Source organism: Rhinoraja longicauda, chromosome 9 (assembly GCF_053455715.1).
Source record: "Rhinoraja longicauda isolate Sanriku21f chromosome 9, sRhiLon1.1, whole genome shotgun sequence".
Lineage (NCBI taxonomy): Eukaryota > Metazoa > Chordata > Chondrichthyes > Rajiformes > Arhynchobatidae > Rhinoraja > Rhinoraja longicauda.
The window spans coordinates 62,981,184-63,000,388 of NC_135961.1; the positions used below are offsets into that span (position 1 = coordinate 62,981,184).

General features: G+C 48.7%; 1 protein-coding gene across 1 annotated transcript in view; it reads left to right on the forward strand.

Moving 5' to 3' along the window:
• The window catches only part of plcb1 (phospholipase C beta 1), a 641,072-nt gene that overhangs the window by 389,728 nt on the left and 232,139 nt on the right, over positions 1 to 19,205 (forward strand). The window contains exon 5 of the mRNA XM_078405993.1: positions 3,193 to 3,272. Within this exon, the coding sequence (XP_078262119.1) occupies positions 3,193 to 3,272 (80 nt within the window). The remainder of the gene's footprint in view (positions 1 to 3,192; positions 3,273 to 19,205) is intronic.

The following is a 19,205-nucleotide window of genomic DNA, read 5'->3' on the forward strand; positions in this document are numbered from 1 at the left end:
AGAAATTTTGAGCAGCAGGTACTCTCACAGCGTTTAAAAGATGTGTGGACAAGTACATGGATTGGAAAGAATCAGAGGGATAAGGGCCAAACGCGGGCAAATGGGACTAGCGTAGATGGGGCATCTTGGTTGGCAAGGACAAGTTGCACTTTAGCGTCTGTGTCTGTGCTATATCACGCTACAGCTTTATTATTCAGTTGAATTAAGTTTGATTTTAGTGTGATTGAAGAATGCATTATGTAGGCTTGGACAGAGTGGATACAGAGCTACTCATAAGACTTATTTTCAGTGTAGTTCAGTTCACAGATTCAGCGTGGAAACAGGCCCTTTAGCCCACCGAGTCCGCATCGACCAGCACACTAACACTATCCTACACACACTAACACTATCCTACACACACTAGGGACAATTTTTACATTTATACCAAGCCAATCAACCTGCAAACCTGAATGACTTTGGAGTGCGGGAAGAATTCGAAGATCTCGGAGAAAACCCACGCAGATCACGGGGAGAACATACAAACTCCATACAGACAGCCCCCGTAGTTAGGATCGAACCCGGGTCTCTGGCGCTGTAAGGCAGCAACTCTACCGCCGCGCCACCAGGCTGCCCGCACTGTTGAATTATGCATTATTCGTTGTGAGTAAAGTTGGCAGGAGTTCAAAATGGAGTGGGGCCGTTTCAAAATGGAGTGGGGCCGTTTCAAAATGGAGTGGGGCCGTTTCAAAATGGAGGGGGACCGTTTCAAAATGGAGTGGGGCCGTTTCAAAATGGAGGGGGGCCGTTTCAAAATGGAGTGGGGCCGTTTCAAAATGGAGGGGGGCCGTTTCAAAATGGAGTAGGGCCGTTTCGAGTTTGGAAATTGAATGCAGTCAATGTTTGAATCGAACTGTTGAAGTGGGGAATTAAACAATTGCATTAAATACAATGCTCTTTGGTCTACACTCATTGAACTGCATTAGTGCATTGTTAATCAAGTTAGCAAGCCTGGTGTTGGCAATAATAAAGTCATTTGCTTTTTGTCGATAAATATTTCAGGGACCAGCCATCAGAAAGAATAGGTTTTTCATGCTTGGAGCTGATTTTTAGTTTGTTGTCACGTGTACCGAGGTACAGTGAAAGCTTTTGTTGCGCGCTAACCAGTCAGCGGAAAGACAATACATGATTACAATCGAGCCCATTTACAGTGTACAGATACATGATAAGGGAATAACGTTTAGAGCAGGTAAATCTAGCAAAGTCCAATCAAGGATAGTCCGAGAGTCACCAATGAGGTGGACAGCACTGCTCTCTGGTTGTGGTAGGATGATTCAGTTGCCTGATAACAGCTGGGATGAAACTGTCCCTGAATCTGGAGGTGTGCGTTTTCACACTTCTGTACTTTTTGCCCGATGGGAGAGGGGAGAAGAGGGAGTGGCCGGGGTGAGACTGGTCCTTGATTATGCTGCTGGCCTTGCCGAGGCAGCGTGTGGTGTAGATAGAGTCAATAGAAGGGAGGTTGGTTTGTGTGACGGTCTGGGCTGCTGGCCTTGCCGAGGCAGCGCGAGGTACAGATGGAGTCAATGGAAGGGAGGTTGGTTTGTGTGATGGTCTGGGCTGCTGGCCTTGCCGAGGCAGCGTGAGGTGTAGATGGAGTCAATGGAAGGGAGGTTGGTTTGTGTGATGGTCTGGGCTGAGATGATTACAGTATATAGTCATCCACTATGAGAGTCATAGAGTGACACATCGTTCTAAGATATTACGGCTTTCGCATGTAGATAGAAACAAAGCACAGGTGTTCAGTACATGCTGTTGTCAGCGTGGGTCGTCTTTATTTTACAAAAGTACACTGTGCATACTCACAAATATTCACAAATAAGATATTGAATATATCACATGACGCAAATCGCACCATTCTGCTACTCAGTTCTTAAAGTTACAGTTTCAGGTCGAGACCCTTCTTCAGACTGACGTCTTTTATTTTCGGGGGCAGAGAGCGGGAAGTCATGGAATCGGGCATGGTGTGTGATATTAGCTCTGTCCTGGGTTGCCCCCTCGACTCAGTGCAGGCGGTGGGAGAGAGGAGGATGATGGCAAAGCTAACATCGCTGCTGGATAACGACTCCCACCCCATGCAGGTCACTGTCACTGCACTGAGTAGCTCCTTCAGTGACAGACTCCTTCACCCCAAGTGCGTGAAGGAGAGATATAGGAGGTCCTTCCTTCCCGCTGCTGTGAGACTGCACAACCAGCACTGCTCCCAGCAGACCAGTCAACAGTAACAGTAAAGGAATACACAGTTAAACGATGACAATTTATCCTTGGTCATTATTTCTATTTATAACTAGACCAAGTGGACCCGTTGGGCCCAAACCTCTCCTGCATTGGTGCAGCACCCTGTCCTCCCCCACTCCCCTCTCTCCACAACCCCCCCCTCCCCTCTCCCTTCTGCCCCACTCCCCCCTTCCCCCCTCCCTCCCTCCTCCCCTCCCCCTCCCCTCCTTTTAAACTTAACAATGTGAATAACTTTTAAAATATAACACCGATTTCAATAAAACAACTTGCATTATCACTAAAGTGACAATGGTGAGTAAGGTGGGCCTAAAATTGTCGCGCTACCGTGTACCGTTTTGGCTGAAGTTCAGTCACAAACAAGATAACAAATGAGAGTTTTAGTATATACGTGAATGTCACTTTGCTGCTGTAACACTGCAAATTTCCCCGGCGTGGGACGAATAAAGGAATATATTATTAAGGCCTGGTGCTCGGCTGTGGGGTCATGGTCCTAGGATAAGTAGGTGGAGGTGTCTGAGAGTTGCCCCCTGGCCTCTCCCCCTCTCTCACCTTAAAGCTGTGCCCCCTAGTCATGGGAGAAGGATATAGAGGGTGAAATAGAGAGATATAGAACAAATGAATGAAAGATATGCAAAAAAAAAGTTACGATGATAAAGGAAACAGGCCATTGCTAAGCTGCGGGCTAGGTGAAAATGAGTTACAGACAATGAGACTCAACAAGACGACTTTGAAACTAGTACAACCACTTGGGTGGGGGAGGGACGGAGAGAGAGGGGATGCAAGGGTGATTTGAAGTTAGAGAAGTCAATACTCATACTGCTGGATGGACACACTGAAATTAGCTTAGGGTTAATAAATGCACTTAATAACTATCAGTCCATTTCAACCCAGGTCACTGTTCTCTCATTGATTTCCCAGGAGTGGACCAATGCTCTCTTCAACCTGGCAACCAACCTAATGGCCCAGAACAGGTCAAGGGACACCTTGTTACACAAATCGTAAGTATGATATTCTGTTTATGCTCTAGAAGTTGCACTTCTGAAAGAATGTGAATGCAGAGACCCACTGCTGGAATCGAAAGTGGGGGTGTAGTTTGGTTTAGTTTAGAGATACAATAGACAATAGACAAGACAATAGGTGCAGGAGGAGGCCATTCGGCCCTTCGAGCCAGCACCGCCATTCAATGTGATCATGGCTGATCATTCACGATCAGTACCCCGTTCCTGCCTTCTCCCCATACCTCCTGACTCCGCTATCATTAAGAGCTCTGTCTAGCTCTCTCTTGAATACAGCGAGGAAACGGGTTCTTTGGCCCAACCGTGTCCGCGCTGACCAGTATGTTTTAGTGTTCCTTGGTTTGTTTTAGGTGGGGGTGGGGTGTGGGGGCGGGGAGGGAGTTGGGGGAAACTTTTTTTCAATCTCTTACCTCGACGGAGATGCGATTTTTCTCCGTATTGTATCTCCGTCCGCACTGCGGTCCAACGTCGAGGAGTTGGCGGCCTTCCCTGGAGACCGGCCCGGCGCTTCATGCCGCGGGCGTGGCGCGGACTTTAACATCGCGGAGCTTGCGATCCCTTTGCCGAGGATCGACTGTGGAGAGCTCCGACCGCGGGGCCTGTGGGCTTTAACGCCGTGAAGCCTGCGGTTTCTTAAGAAGAGGCCGACTCGGGAGCTCCACGCCGCGGAGATAGTTTCAACCGTCCCGACGCCGGAGTTTGATCGCCCCGGCGCGAGGGCCGCAGACAGTCGGCAGTGGCGACCGCGGACGGTTCAACAGCCCCAACCGCGGGTGAACAAAGAGGAAGCTGATTGAACTTAGTTACCTTCCATCACAGTGAGGAATGTGGAATCTGCTGTGGTGGATGTTTATGTTAAATTTTACTTTATGTGGCTGTGTGTCTTGTTGCTTTTCACTTAGTAACTCAAATTTTACTGTGCCTTAATTGGTGCATGTGGCAATAAAGTGATCTTGAAATCTTGAATCTTGAAATCATGTCTTTGTGCAGAACATGGGCCACAAACTGATTTCACTCACTCTCCGCTCTATGTAACTCCCCCGCACACATGCCACTGTTCAGCCCAAGATGATTCTCAGCCCAACCCTCTCTACCAATGCATGTTTGCATGTCAGACGCCTCTTTGGAACTCACTGCATCCAGGATAAATCTGGTGCGCCTTTCAAGGATGGACCCCTCTATATCGACGAGACCAAGCGCAGGTTCGGCGATCGTTTTGCTGAACACCATCGTTCAGTCCGCCTGGACCTACCTGATCTCCCGGTTACCAAACGCTTTAACACCCCCTCCCATTCCCACACTGACCTTTCTGTCCTGGGCCTCCTCCACTGTCATAGTGAGGCCCAGCGCAAATTGGAGGAACAGCCCCTCATATTTCGCTTGGGCAGCTTGCACCCCAGCGGTATGAACATTGACTTCTCTAACTTCAAGTAGCCCTTGCTTTGCCTCTCGTTCCATCCCTCCACCACCATAATCGTCGTACTAGTTTCATTGTCGTCCTGTTGAGTTCCTCTGTCTGAATAACTCGTTATCACCTAGCCCACAGCCAACAATGGACCATTGTGAGCTCCACATTTCCTTGATTACTGTTGCTTTTTGCATGTCTTCCACTCATTTCTCCTAAGTACAGTCTATACCTCACCCTTCCCCCTCCCCTGCCCCTCAGACTGAAGAAGGGTCCAGAACTGAAACCACATACTCCTTTTTCTCCAGAGATGCTGCCTGACCCGCTGAGTTACTCCAGCATTTTGTGTCTGTCTTCAAGGACATGCGCTTATGCATTTAGCTGCGACGAAAGAATCTTTGTGATTGGAAACACAGAAACATAGAAAATAGGTGCAGGAGGAGGCCATTTGGCCCTTCGAGCCAGCAGCGCCATTCATTGTGATCATGGCTGATCATCCACAGTCAGTAACCCGTGCCTGCCTTCTCCCCATATCCCTTGATTCCACTAGCCCCCAGAGCTCAATCTAACTCTCTTTTAAATTCATCCAGCGAATTGGCCGCCACTGCCCTCACAATTCTCTGGGTGAAAAAGTTTCTTCTCACCTCAGTTTTAAATGGCCTCCCCTTTATTCTAACACTGTGGCCCCTGGTTCTGGACTCCCCCAACATTGGGAACATTTTTCCTGCATCCAGCTTGTCCAGTCCTTTTATAATTGTATACGTTTCTATGAGATCCCATCTCATCCTTCTAAATTCCAGTGAATACAAGCTCAGTCTTCCCAATCTTTCCTCATATGACAGTCCCACCATCCCGGGGATTAACCTCGTGAACCTACGCTGCACTGCCTCAATATCAAGAGATGTCCTTCCTCAAATTAGGAAACCAAAACTGCATACAATACTCCAGATGTGGTCTCTCCAGGCCCTTATATAACTGCAGAAGGACCTCTTTACTCCTATACTCAAATCCTCTTGTTATGAAGACCAACATGCCATTAGCTTTCTTCACTGCCTGCTGTACATGCACGCTTACTTTCAGTGACTGGTGTACAAGGACAACCAGGTCTCGTTGCACTTCCCTTTTTCCTAACCTGACACCATTGAGATAATAATCTGTCTCCTTGTTCTTGCCGCCAATGTGGATAACCTCACATTTATCCACATTATACTGCATCTGCCACGCATCTGCCCACTCACTCAACCTGTCCAAGTCACCCTGCAACCTCCTAGCACCCTCTTCGCAGTTCACACTGCCACCCAGCTTTTTGTCATCTGCAAACTTGCTAGTGTTGCTTTTAATTCCATCATCTAAATCGTTAATGTATATTGTAAATAGGTGCGTTTCCAGCACCGAGCCTTGCGGCCCTCCACTCGCCATTGCCTGCCATTCTGACAGGGACCTGTTCATTCCTACTCTTTGTCTCCTGTCTGCCAACCAATTCTCTGTCCATGTCAACACCCTCCCCCCAATACCATGTGCTCTAATTTTGCCCACTAATCACCTGTGTGGGACCTTATCAAAGGAAATTTAGTTCTGATTAATGCTGTGTTGGCCTTGAAATGGTCAAGTGCTTTCACAAATGTAAAAGCACCGATGCGTACCAAAGAACTGGAAGCAATCTGATGAGTCTAATTATGATTACATTGCAACCGTGGCTGTCAGTATGCATGGCTGTAGAAATGACTGCTTGCAGAAGATTGTTGCTCCTCATGAGCTAAAACATGGGTTCGGAATGATCCCTTTGGAATTTGCCGGAATTTGGAAGGATGAGAGGGGATCTTATAGACAATAGACAATAGGTGCAGGAGGAGGCTATTCGGCCCTTCGAGCCAGCATCGCCATTCAATGTGATCATGGCGGATCATTCTCAGTCAGTACCCCGTTCCTGCCTTCTCCCCATACCCCCTGACTCCGCTATCCTTAAGAGCTCTATCTAGCTCTTGTAGAAACATATAAAATTATTAAGGGATTGGACAGGCTAGATGCAGAAAAAACGTTCCCGATGTTGGGGGAGTCCAGAACCAGGGGTCACACAGTTCAAGAAATAAAGGGGACGGACATTTAGGACTGAGATGAGGAAAAACGTTTCCACCCAGAGAGTTGTGAATCCACCCATGGAGTTCTCTGCCACAGAAGGCAGTGGAGGCCAATTCACTGGATGTTTTCAAGAGAGAGTTAGATTTAGCTCTTAGGGTTAAAGGAATCAAGGGGATATGGGAAGAAGGCAGGAACGGGGTACTGATTCTGGATGATCAGCCATGATCATATTGAATGGCGGTGCTGGCTCGAAGGGCCTACTCCTATACTTATGTTTCTATGTTTTATTTCTAGTCACTGTGGAAGCAAAAAAGATGATGTTGTCAAGTTGGAAGGGGTGCAGAGAAGATGGGGTTGAGAGGGAAAGATAGATCAGCCGTGATCGAATGGCAGATCAGTTCATCTGCGCAGGGAGGAACTGCAGGTGCTGGTTTAAACCGAAGGTAGACACAAAATGCTGGAGTAACTCAGTGGGACAGGCAGCATCTCTGGAGAGAAGAAATGGGTGACGTTTCAGGGTCGGCACCCTTCTTCAGACTGATCATGTTTCGAGTCGATACCCTTCTTCAGTTTAACTGTTGAGTTTTGTTTATTGTCACGTGTACCGAGGTACAGTGAAAAGCTTTTATTGCGCGCTATCCAGTCAGTGGATAGACAATACACGATTACAATCGATCCATTGACAGTGTACAGATACATGATAAGGGAATAACGTTCAGTGCAAGGTAAAGCCAGATTAAGGATAGTCTGAGGGTCACCAAAGAGGCAGATAGTAGTTCAGCACTGCTCTCTGGTTGTGGTAGGATGGTTCAGTTGCCTGATAACAGTTGGGAAGAAACTGCCCCTGAATCTGGAGGTGTGCGTTTTCACACTTCTGTACCTTTTGCCTGATGGGAGAGGGGAGAAGAGGGAGTGGCCGGGGTGAGACTGGTCCTTGATTATGCTGCTGGCCTAGCCAAGGCAGCGTGAGGTGTAGCAGAATCGATGGGCAGAATGGCCTAATTCTGCTCCGATGTCTTATGGTCACATGGTCTGGATGCGTGTACATAAGGACATGACATGATAACAACACGCAGCTAATAATGACAAACAACAGCTAGTGGTTTATAAGTCGTGTCACAGGTAGATGAGGTTGTCACCGTTTGAAAGACATTGGTGAGGCCGCATTTAGAGTATTGCGTTCAGTTCTGGACACCATGTTATAGGAAAGGTGGTGTCAAGCTGGAAAGGGGTGTCGAGAAGATTTACGAGGATGTTGCCTGGACTCGAGGGTCTGGGCTACAGGGAGAGGTCGAGTAGGCTGGGTCTCTATTCCTTGGAGCGCAGGAGGATGAGGGGTGATCTCATAGAGGTGTACAGAATCATCAGAGGAACAGATCGGGTAGACGCACAGAGCATCTTGCCAAGAGTAGGGGAATCGAGGACCAGAGGACATAGGTTTAAGGTGAAGGGGGAAAGATTTAATAGGAATCCGAGAGGTAACTTTTTCACACAGAGGGGGGTGGGTGCATGGAACAAGCTGCCAGAGGAGGTAGTTGAGGCTGGGACTATCCCGACGTTTAAGAAGCAATTAGACAGGTACATGGATAGGACAGGTTTAGAGGGATATGGGCTAAACGCTCACAAGTGGGACTAGTGTAGATGGGACATGTTGGTCAGCGTGGGCAAGTTGGGCCGAAGGGCCTGCTTCCACACTCTATGACTCTGTGAGCAACAGTGGTGTTTCTCCAGTTGGATTAAACTCATGGTTTGAGATTGACAACATAATTTGTAGCTCATGATAACGTATCATTGGATGTACCTTCAGGAAGGAGATGAGGGGGAATTTTGGCTCGAGGGTGGTGAATCTGTGGGATGCATTGCCACAGGCGGTGGTGGAGGGCAAGTCATTGGGTATTTTTAAGGCAGAGTTTGACTAATCAGCTTAAGGCAGGTTGTTGTTTAGTTCGGGTGTCAGGCATTACGGGGAGAAGGGAGGGAAATGGGGTTGAGAGGGAAAGATAGATCAGCCATGATTGAATGGCGTGATAGACCTCAATGGGCTAAATGGCCGAATTCTGCTCCTATTACTAATGAACGCGATGGGGGAAAAGAGAAAACTTCTATCACCCACAACTGTTGTCCAGCTAATCAGGGTGTGCGTGTTTGAATCAGTTTGGTTGTCGTAGAATCGTAGAGCACAGAAACAGGCCCTTCGGCCCAACTCATCCATGCTGACTAAGCTAGTCCCATTTGCCCGCGTTTAATTCGGTTTAGAGATACAACGCGGAAACAGGCCCATCGGCCTAACCGAGTCCACACCGACAAGCGATCCTCGCACATCTCCCTCTGACCTTTCCTATCCATGTGCCTTTCCTATCCACGTGCCTTCAACCGCACCTGGAGTACTGTGTGCAGTTTTGGTCTCCAAACTTGAGGAAGGATATTCTTGCTATTGAGGGCGTGCAGCGTAGGTTTACTAGGTTAATTCCCGGAATGGCGGGACTGTCATATGTTGAAAGACTGGAGCGACGAGGCTTGTATACACTGGAATTTAGAAGGATGAGAGGAGATCTTATCGAAACGTATAAGATTATTAAGGGGTTTGACACGTTAGAGGCAGGAAACATCTTCCCAATGTTGGGGGAGTCCAGAACAAAGGGCCACAGTTCAAGAATAAGGGGTAGGCCATTTAGAACTGAGATGAGGAAAAACTTTTTCAGTCTGAGAGTTGTGAATCTGTGGAATTCTCTGCCTCAGAAGGCAATGGAGGCCAATTCTCTGACTGCATTCAAGAGAGAGCTAGATAGAGCTCTTAAGGATAGCAGAGGCAGGGGGGTATGGAGAGAAGGCAGGAACGGGGTACTGATTGAGAATGATCAGCCATGATCACATTGAATGGCGGTGCTGGCTCGAAGGGCCAAATGGCCTCCTCCTGCACCTATTGTCTATTGGTTCTTTCAGTTTAACAAGAGGAAAGTAGAGTGAAGATTGCAGAGAGTGGACCTGTTGTTCCCTGAGAGGCAGCGGGGAAAATTAACTGGAGGTGAACTGAGAAGTAACTCTGATAGGGTGCAGAAACCCGAAACATCACCTTTACATCCCCGCACACTAACACTATCGTACACACACTGGGGACAATTTTTACATTTATACCAAGCCAATTAACCTACAAACCTGTGCGTCTTTGGAGTGTGGGAGGAAACCGAAGATCTCGGAGAAAACCCACGCAGGTCACGGGGGAGAACGTACAAACTCCGTACAGGCAGCGCCCGTAGTTGGGATCGAACCCGGGTCTCCGGCGCTGCATTCGCTGTAAGGCAGCAACTCTACCGCTGCGCCGCCGTGACCGCCCTTCGTTGTTGACCCGCCTGCGCTGGTATTAAAATGTTGGTTAAACGGAGAGATCTCTTGGAGAGGTTGTGAATGCTGATAAATCTATTCGTGCCGGCTTGAATGGTGATTGAAGTTGACAGGTATAATCACCACTGTGGTGCTAACGTTTGATTATAATTTGCAATGGAAATAAGCGGAAGCAAAATATTTTGAGACGTGTGTCTCATGATCTCCTCATGATGTTTGTTCAGGGTGGAAATATCCAACGCAAGAGGGCACAGCTGTAGGGCGGGAGGGGGAACGTTTAATGGAGATGTGTGGGGCAAGTTTTTTGACTCGTTGAGCGGTGGAGGCCTGGGACTAAGGTTGCCAAATGTCACGTATTAGCTGGGACATCCCGTATTTTAGGCTAAATTGGTTTGTCCGCACGGGACCGCCCGTGTCCTGTATTAGGCCTGAGGGGCGCTGTAGACCCGGACAGTGTAGACCCGGACAGTGTAGACCCGGACAGTGTAGACCCGGACAGTGTAGGTCCAGTCAGTGTAGACCCGGACAGTGTAGACCCGGACAGTGTAGACCCGGACAGTGTAGACCCGGACAGTGTAGACCCGGACAGTGTAGGTCTAGTCAGTGTAGGTCCAGTCAGTGTAGGTCCAGTCAGTGTAGGCCTGGGCACTGTAGGTCCGGACAGTGTAGGTCCGGACAGTGTAGGTCCGGACAGTGTAGGCCCGGACAGTGTATGTCCAGTCAGTGTAGGCCTGGGCACTGTAGGTCCGGACAGTGTAGGCCCAGACAGTGTAGGTCCGGACAGTGTAGGCCCGGGCACTGTAGGTCCGGACTGTGTAGGCCCGGACAGTGTAGGTCCAGACAGTGTAGGTCCAGTCAGTGTAGGCCCGGGCACTGTAGGTCCGGACAGTGTAGGCCCGGACAGTAATAGGCCCGGAGGTCTGGGCCCCGCCTAACGGAGGTTGCTTAGCAACCTGCCTCCCAGCCCGGGCAGCCACCATTGGTGGAGCGGGAGCACGTGGCCGCTGGCTGGGAGAGGTCACGTGGGGCGCAGGGCGGTGACGTCACCATGTCCCTTATTTGGGAGTGAGATAGTTGGCATCCCTACCCGGGAAGCGCTGCCAGGGATGGTGGTGGAGGTAGATACGATAGTGGCGTTTCAGAGGCTTTTAGATAGGCATATGAAAGTGCAGGGAATGGAGGGACATGGATCCTGTGCAGGCAGATGAGATCAATTCAGCTAGGCATCATGTTCGGCACAGACATAGTGGGCCGAAGGGCCTGTTTCTATTCGGTATCTTTCAGTCTTGTTATAAATGTTCAAATTGTCCCTAGTGTGCGTAGGATAGTGTTAGTGTGTGGGGATCGCTGGTCGGCGTGGATTCGGTGGGCCACACGGCCTGTTTTCATGCTGTATCTCCAAACTAAACTAAAAACATGAATTTGTAGGGAGTGGAGGGATATGGATTATGTGTAGGCAGTTAAGAGTTGGACTTGGCAACAGTCTGAAGAAAGGTCCCGATCCAAAATGTTGCCCATCCTTTCTCTCCAGAGATGCTGCCTGACCCGCTGAGTTACTCCAGCACTTTGTGGCTATCTTTGCTCTTGGCATCATGTTCAGCACAGACCTCGTGGGCTGAAGGGCCAGTTCCTGTGCTGTACTGTTCCATGTTCTAAGTTCCTCAAGCTTACCTCAGTGATGAGGCCACTTCCGAAACAATTCCTGGGGCGGCCACGGTGGCGCAGCGGTAGAGTCGCTGCCTTACAGCGCTTGCAGCGCCAGGGACCCGGGTTCGATCCCGACTACGGGCGCTGTCCGTACGGAGTTTGCATGTTCTCCCCGTGACCTGCGCGGGATTTATAGACAATAGACAATAGACAATAGGTGCAGGAGGAGGCCATTCGGCCCTTCGAGCCAGCACCGCCATTCAATGTGATCATGGCTGATCATTCTCAATCAGTACCCCGTTCCTGCCTTCTCCCCATACCCCCTGACTCCGCTATCCTTAAGAGCTCTATCTAGCTCTCTCTTGAATGCATTCAGAGAATTGGCCTCCACTGCCCTCTGAGGCAGAGAATTCCACAGATTCACAACTCTCTGACTGAAAAAGTTTTTCCTCATCTCCGTTCTAAATGGCCTACCCCTTATTCTTAAACTGTGGCCCCTTGTTCTGGACTTCCCCAACATTGGGAACATGTTTCCTGCCTCTAACCTGTCCAACCCCTTAATAATCTTATACGTTTCGATAAGATCTTTCGAAACTTATACGTTTCGATATAATCTTATACGATTTCTCCGAGATCTTCGGTTTTCTCCCACACTCCAAAGACGTGCAGGTTTGTAGGTTAATTGGCTTGGGTTTGTATACTTGGTGATAAGTATAGATTGTCCCAAGTGTGTGTAGGATAGTGCTGATGTGCTGGTTGGTGCGGACTCGGAGGGCCGAAGGATCTGTTTCCGCACTGTGTCTCTCAGCTAACTAAACTAAGCTAAACTAATTGTCGGTATGTTCCATGATGTCCTTGTCGTACGGACATCCCTGGCCAAGGTCACCTGTAAAACAATTTAAAAACAGCTGATTTCTATTCCTGACTCCAGCTGCCATTATGTCAAGTCAAGTCAAGTCAAGTTTATTTGTCACATACACATACACGATGTGCAGTTAAATGAAAGTGGCAATGCCTGCGGGTTGTGCACAAAAAAGAATTACAGTTACAGCATATAAATGAAGTTAATAAAGTTACTATAGTGTAGACAAAATTTAGTCCCTGGAGTTATAAAAGTTAACAGTCCTGATGGTCTGTGGGAAGAAACTCCATCTCATCCTCTCCGTTTTCACAGCGTGACAGCGGAGGCGTTTGCCTGACCGTAGCATCTGGAACAGTCCGTTACTGGGGTGGTAGGGTCCCTCATGATCTTGCTTGCCCTCGATCTACACCTCCTGATGCAGTCCATGCTTTCAGTCAACCAATATTGCAGGAGTACTTTTTTAATTTAGTTTAGTTTAGTTTAGAGATACAGTGCGGAAACAGGCCCTTTAGCTCACCAGGCCCGCGCCGACCGGCGATCCCCGCACACTAACACCATCTTACACACACGAGAGACAATTGTTACATTTACCAAGGCAATTAACCGACAAACTGTACGTCTTTGGAGTGTGGGAGGAAACCGAAGATCTCGGAGAAAACCCACGCCGGTCACGGGGAGAACGTACAAACTCCGTACAGACAGCGCCTGTAGTCGGGATCGAACCCATGCCACCCCATGTCCCGAGGTACAGTGAAAAGCCTTTGTTGCCTGCTATCCAGTCAGCGGAAAGACTAGACACGATTACAACGATCTATTGTACATTTTCCTTGAACCTCATCCCCTTTGATCTCTCCTTTTCACACTTTACCCTTCCGTATTCCCTCTCCCTTGAGCCTCAGTCTGAAGAAGGGTCTCGACAAAAAACGTCACCCACTCCTTCTCTCCAGAGACGCTGCCTGTCCCGCTGAGTTACTTCGGCATTTTGTGTCTACCTTCGATGAATACAATCGAGCGTTCCATAGTGGAGACAGTAGTTACAGGATAAAGGGAATAACATTTAGTGCAAATAAAGTCCAGTAAAGTCAATAGACAATAGGTGCAGGAGGAGGCCATTCGGCCCTTCGCACCAGCACTGCCATTCAATGTGATCATGGCTGATCATCCACAATCAGTACCCCGTTCCTGCCTTCTCCCCATACCCCCTGACTCCGCTATCCTTCAGAGCTCTATCTAACTCTCTCTTGAAAGCATCCAGAGAATTGGCCTCCACTGCCTTCTGAGGCAGAGAATTCCACAAATTCACAACTCTCTGGGTGAATTTGTTTTTCCTCAACTTCGTTCTAAATGGCCTACCCCTTATTCTTAAACTGTGGCCCCTGGTTCTGGACTCCCCCAACATCGGGAACATGTTTCCTGCCTCTAACGTGTCCAACCCCTTAATAATCTTATATGTTTCCATAAGATCCCCTCTCATCCTTCTAAATTCCAGTGTATACAAGTCCAGTCGGTCCATTCTTTCAACATATGACAGTCTCGCCATTCCGGGAATTAACCTCATGAACCTACGCTGCACTCCCTCAATAGCAAGAATGTCCTCAAATTTGGAGAGCAAAACTGCACACAGTACTCCAGGTGTGGTCTCTCTAGGGCCCTGTACAACTGCAGAAGCATCTCTTTGCTCCTATACTCAACTCCTCTTGTTATGAAGGCCAACATGTCATTAGCTTTCTTCACTGCCTGCTGTACCTGTATGCCTACTTTCAGCGACTGATGAACAAGGACACCCAGCTCTCGTTGTAGTTCCCCTTTTCCTAACTTGACACCATCAGATAATAATCTGCCTTCCTGTTCTTGCCATCAAAGTGGATAACCTCACATGTATCCACATTAAACTGCATCTGCCCACTCACCCAACCTGTCCAAGTCACCCTGCATCTTCAAAGCATCCTCCTCACAGTTCACACTGCCACCCAGCTTTGTGTCATCTGCAAATTCCGCTAGCCCCTAGAGCTCTATCTAACTCTCTTTTAAATTCATCCAGTGAATTGGTCTCCACTGCCTTCCGTGGCAGAGAATTCCACAAATTCACAATTCTCTTGGTGAAAACGTTTTTTTTTTTCTCACCTCAGTTTTAAATGGCCTCCCCTTTATTCTTAGACTGTGTGGGGCCCCTGGTTCTGGACTCCCCCAACATTGGGAACATTTTTCCTGTATCTCGCTTGTCCGGTCCTTTGATAATTTTATACGTCTCCATAAGATCCCCTCTCATCCTTCTAAACTCCAGTGAATACAAGCCCAGTCTTTCCAATCTTTCCTCGTGTGGCAGTCCCGCCATCCCGGGAGTTAACCTGGTGAACCTACGCCGCACTGCCTCAATGGCAAGGACGTCCTTCCTCAAGTTGGGAGACCAAAACTGCCCACAATACTCCAGAAATACCAGATTATTGTCTCAATTACTGTCTGTGCCCGTTGATAATTATGCTGATATGAAAGTGAGGATGCTGGAAAAATGTAAATATTAATGAGTTCTCTCAACTAGATATAGAATAAACTCAAGTAATTCTCTTTAATATTGAAGACGTCTCTGAATTCTTGCTGTGTACTTTGTTCAAAGATGTGGGAGTAGAGTTATTTTTAAACTTGATATAAGAAGAAATCAGGTTGGCGTAATAGAACAGCACACTGATGTATTACTGTATCTAAGTGAATGATAAAGATGAGTTGAACGACACCATGCGGATCATCACCGGCTGCCTACGCACTACTCCGACGGATCCCCTGCTGGTGCTCACAGGTATTGCACCCGCCAAGCATCGCAGCGAGTTCTTCACTCATAGGCTGGTGTGCAAGGCCCCATCGGACGTCAAACATCCTTTGCGCCACCTCGCCCAGGATTCATGGCAACTGGGACCTCAACGCCTGTCGTCTCGTCACCCTTTCTCCCGTCACGCAGCGACCCTCTGTGGCTCCGGTTCCAACATACTAGGAGCATGGAGAACCAGCTGGGAACAGACATCGCCACCTCCTCAATTCACCGTCGCACCGAACACCACAGCCCCACCCGGCTCGGACACGCCCCGCAAAGAGTGGGTCGCCTTGAACCGGCTCCGCACAGGGGTCGGCCGGTTCAACGCCAACGTGCATCGTTGGGGGTTGCGTCCATCAGCAGCCTGCGTGCGTGGAGCAGACCAGCAAACAGCGCAGCACGGCATCTTCGACTGCACTGTCCTCCGTCCCCCTGGTGGAGGGGTAGACCTCACGGCCCTCGACAACAGCACATTGCACTGGCTACAGCGCCTGGAGGGCGTGACATAACTTCTGCTGCCTCAAACGCAAGAAGAAGAAGATAAAGATGAGTGCTCAAATAAAATTGAATACAGTTCAGTCTAGTTTATTGTCACGTGTACCGAGGTACAGTGAAAAGCTTTTGTCGCGTGCTGTTCTGTCAGCGGAAAGACAATACATAATTACAATTGAGTCATTTGCCTGATAAGGTAGACAGTCAGAACCTTTTTCGGACACGGTGGAAGTGTCTTAGACTGGAGGGCTTCACGTTCATGTGAGAGGGACAAAGTTTAAAGGGGATGTGCCGGGGCAAGTTTTCTTTACACAGAGGGCGGTGGGGGCCTGGAACGCACTACCAGGGGTGGCCGCAGTGGAGGTAGATTCAATAACAGTGTTCAAGAGGCTTTTGGACAGGCACTTGGATGTGCAGGCAGTGGGGGGATATAGACAATAAATAATAGGTGCTAGAGTAGGCCATTCGGTCCTTCGAGCCAGCACCGCCATTCAATGTGATCATGGCTGATCATTCTCAATCAGAACCCCGTTCCTGCCCTCTCCCCATACCCCCTGACTCCGCTATCCTTAAGAGCTCTATCTAGCTCTCTCCTGAATGCATTCAGAGAATCGGCCTCCACTGCCTTCTGAGGCAGAGAATTCCACAGATTCACAACTCTCTGACTGAAAAAGTTTTTCCTCATCTCCGTTCTAAATGGCCTACCCCTTATTCTTAAACTGTGGCCCCTGGTTCTGGACTCCCCCAACATTGGGAACATGTTTCCTGCCTCTAACGTGTCCAATCCCTTAATAATCTTATACGTTTCGATAAGATATCCCGTGATATGGATCACGTGAAGGTAGAGGAGATTGGTTTGACCTGGCAACATGTTTGGCACGGATATTGTGGGCCGAGAGACCTGTTACCGTGCGGTTCCACAAACAGCTGGTTTGTAACTTTAGAGTGTCAAGTGGTCAGAAGCCAGAATGCTTCACATTATCCTTTTGTCAGGAGTCAGGAGTGTTTAATTGTCATATGTCCCGAAACGGAACGATGAAATTCTTACTTGCAGCCGCACAACAGATATGCAAACATAATACTCTGTAAATATGCGTGTGAGTTTGTTTGTGTCTGTGTCTGGGTGTATCTAGACCAAGTGGACCCTTTGGGCCCAAACCTCTCCTGCATTGGTGCAGCACCCTCTCCTCCCCCCTCCTCCCTCCCCTCTCCCCTCTCTGCCCTCCCTTCCCCTACCCCCCTCCCCTCCCCCTCCCTACCCCTCCCTCTCCCCTCCCCTCCCCCTCCCCTCCCCCTCCCCCCCTTCCCTCCCCCTCCCTACCCCTCCCTCTCCCCTCCCCTCCCCCTCCCCCCTTCCCTCCCCCCATTCCATCCCCCTTACCCTCCCTCCCTCCCGAGGAGATAGATTTAAACTTTAAAATGTGAATAACTTTAAAAATATAACACCGATTTCAATGAAACTTCTTCCATTAGCACCCAAGGGACGACGGTGAGTAAGGTGGGCCTAAAATTGTCGTGCTGTCGCGTACCCTTTTGGCTGTAGTTCAGGAACAAACAAACAAACAAACAAACGAGAGTTTTAGTATATAGATATATGTATGTGTATGTGTATTGTGTATGTGTGTGTGTGCGTGTGGGTGTGTGTGTGTGTGTGTGTGCGTGTGTGTGTGCGTGTGAGTGTGTGTGTGTGAGTGTGTATGTGTGTGAGTGTGTGTGTGAGTGAGTGTGTATTGTGTATGTGTGTGTGAGTGTGTGAGAGTGTGTATGTGGTGTGTGAGTGTGTATGTGTGTGAGTGTGTGTGTGAGTGAGTGTGTATTGTGTATGTGTGTGTGAGTGTGTGTGAGTGTGTGAGTGTGTATGTGGTATGTGTGTGTGTGTGTGTGTGTATGTGTATATATATTTATATATGATGCGTATGTGTGTATATAGTGCAAGTCAAAACCAATGCCCCCCCAGTGTGTAGTTTGGAGCCTATTCACTGTACCCCGGGACAAGTGCCAATAAACTGAACTAAAGAAGTCATGGGCGGTCACGGTGGCGCAGCGGTAAAGTTGGTGCCTTACAGCGAATGCAGCGCCGGAGACCCGTGTTCGATCCCGACTACGGCTGCTGTCTGTACGGAGTTTGTACGTTCTCCCCGTGACCTGCGTGGGTTTTCTCCGAGATCTTCGGTTTCCTCCCACACTCCAAAGACGTGCAGGTTTGTAGGTTAATTGGCTTGGTAAATGTAAAGATTGTCCCTAGTGGGTGTGGGATAGTGTTAGCGTGCGGGGATCGCTGGTCGGCGCGGACCCGGTGGGCCGAAGGGCCTGTTTACGCGTTGTATCTCTAAAACAAAACTAAACTAAAAGAAGTCAGCACAGTGTGCCCTCACTCCAACACTGCATGCTCTACATCACCTGCCCTATTCCACGCTATTGCAGTGATTTATATCTATTCGTTAGATAGAAAAGTTAAATAAAAGAGGCCAAATGTGAAGAGAATAAAATTGACACAAAGGTGCCATCAGATCTGAATGAATGAAACTTTATTGTCACACGTACCGAGGTACAGTGAAATCTTTGTTTGCCATAAAATGCACAGGTATGCAAAGGGTGGCCACATATAGGGCGTTTCGGGTTGAGACCCTTCTTCAGCCTGAGAGTCAGGGGAGAGGGAGAGGGATCTTATTGAAACATATAAGATAATTAGGGGATTGGACACATTAGAGGCAGGAAACATGTTCCCAATGTTGGGGGAGTCCAGAACAAGGGGCCACAGTTTAAGAATAAGGGGTAGGCCATTTAGGACGGAGATGAGGAAGAACTTTTTCAGTCAGAGAGTGGTGAAGGTGTGGAATTCTCTGCCTCAGAAGGCAGTGGAGGCCAGTTCATTGGATGCTTTCAAGAGAGAGCTGGATAGAGCTCTTAAGGATATCGGAGTGAGGGGGTATGGGGAGAAGGCAGGAACGGGGTACTGATTGAGAGTGATCAGCCATGATCGCATTGAATGGCGGTGCTGGCTCGAAGGGCTGAATGGCCTACTCCTGCACCTATTGTCTATTGTCTATTGAGAGATATTGACGGTGATGTGGAGAGATGCAGAACAAATTAATGAAAGATATGCAAAAAAGTAACACCGTTGTTAGCTGTTTGCTAGGTGAGAACGAGAAGCTGGTGCGACTGGGGTGGGGGAGGGATGGAGAGAGAGGGAATGCAGGGGTTACTTGAAGTTAGAGAAATCAATATTCACACCACTAGGTTGTAAGCTGCCCAAGCGAAATATGAGAAGATGATAAAGGA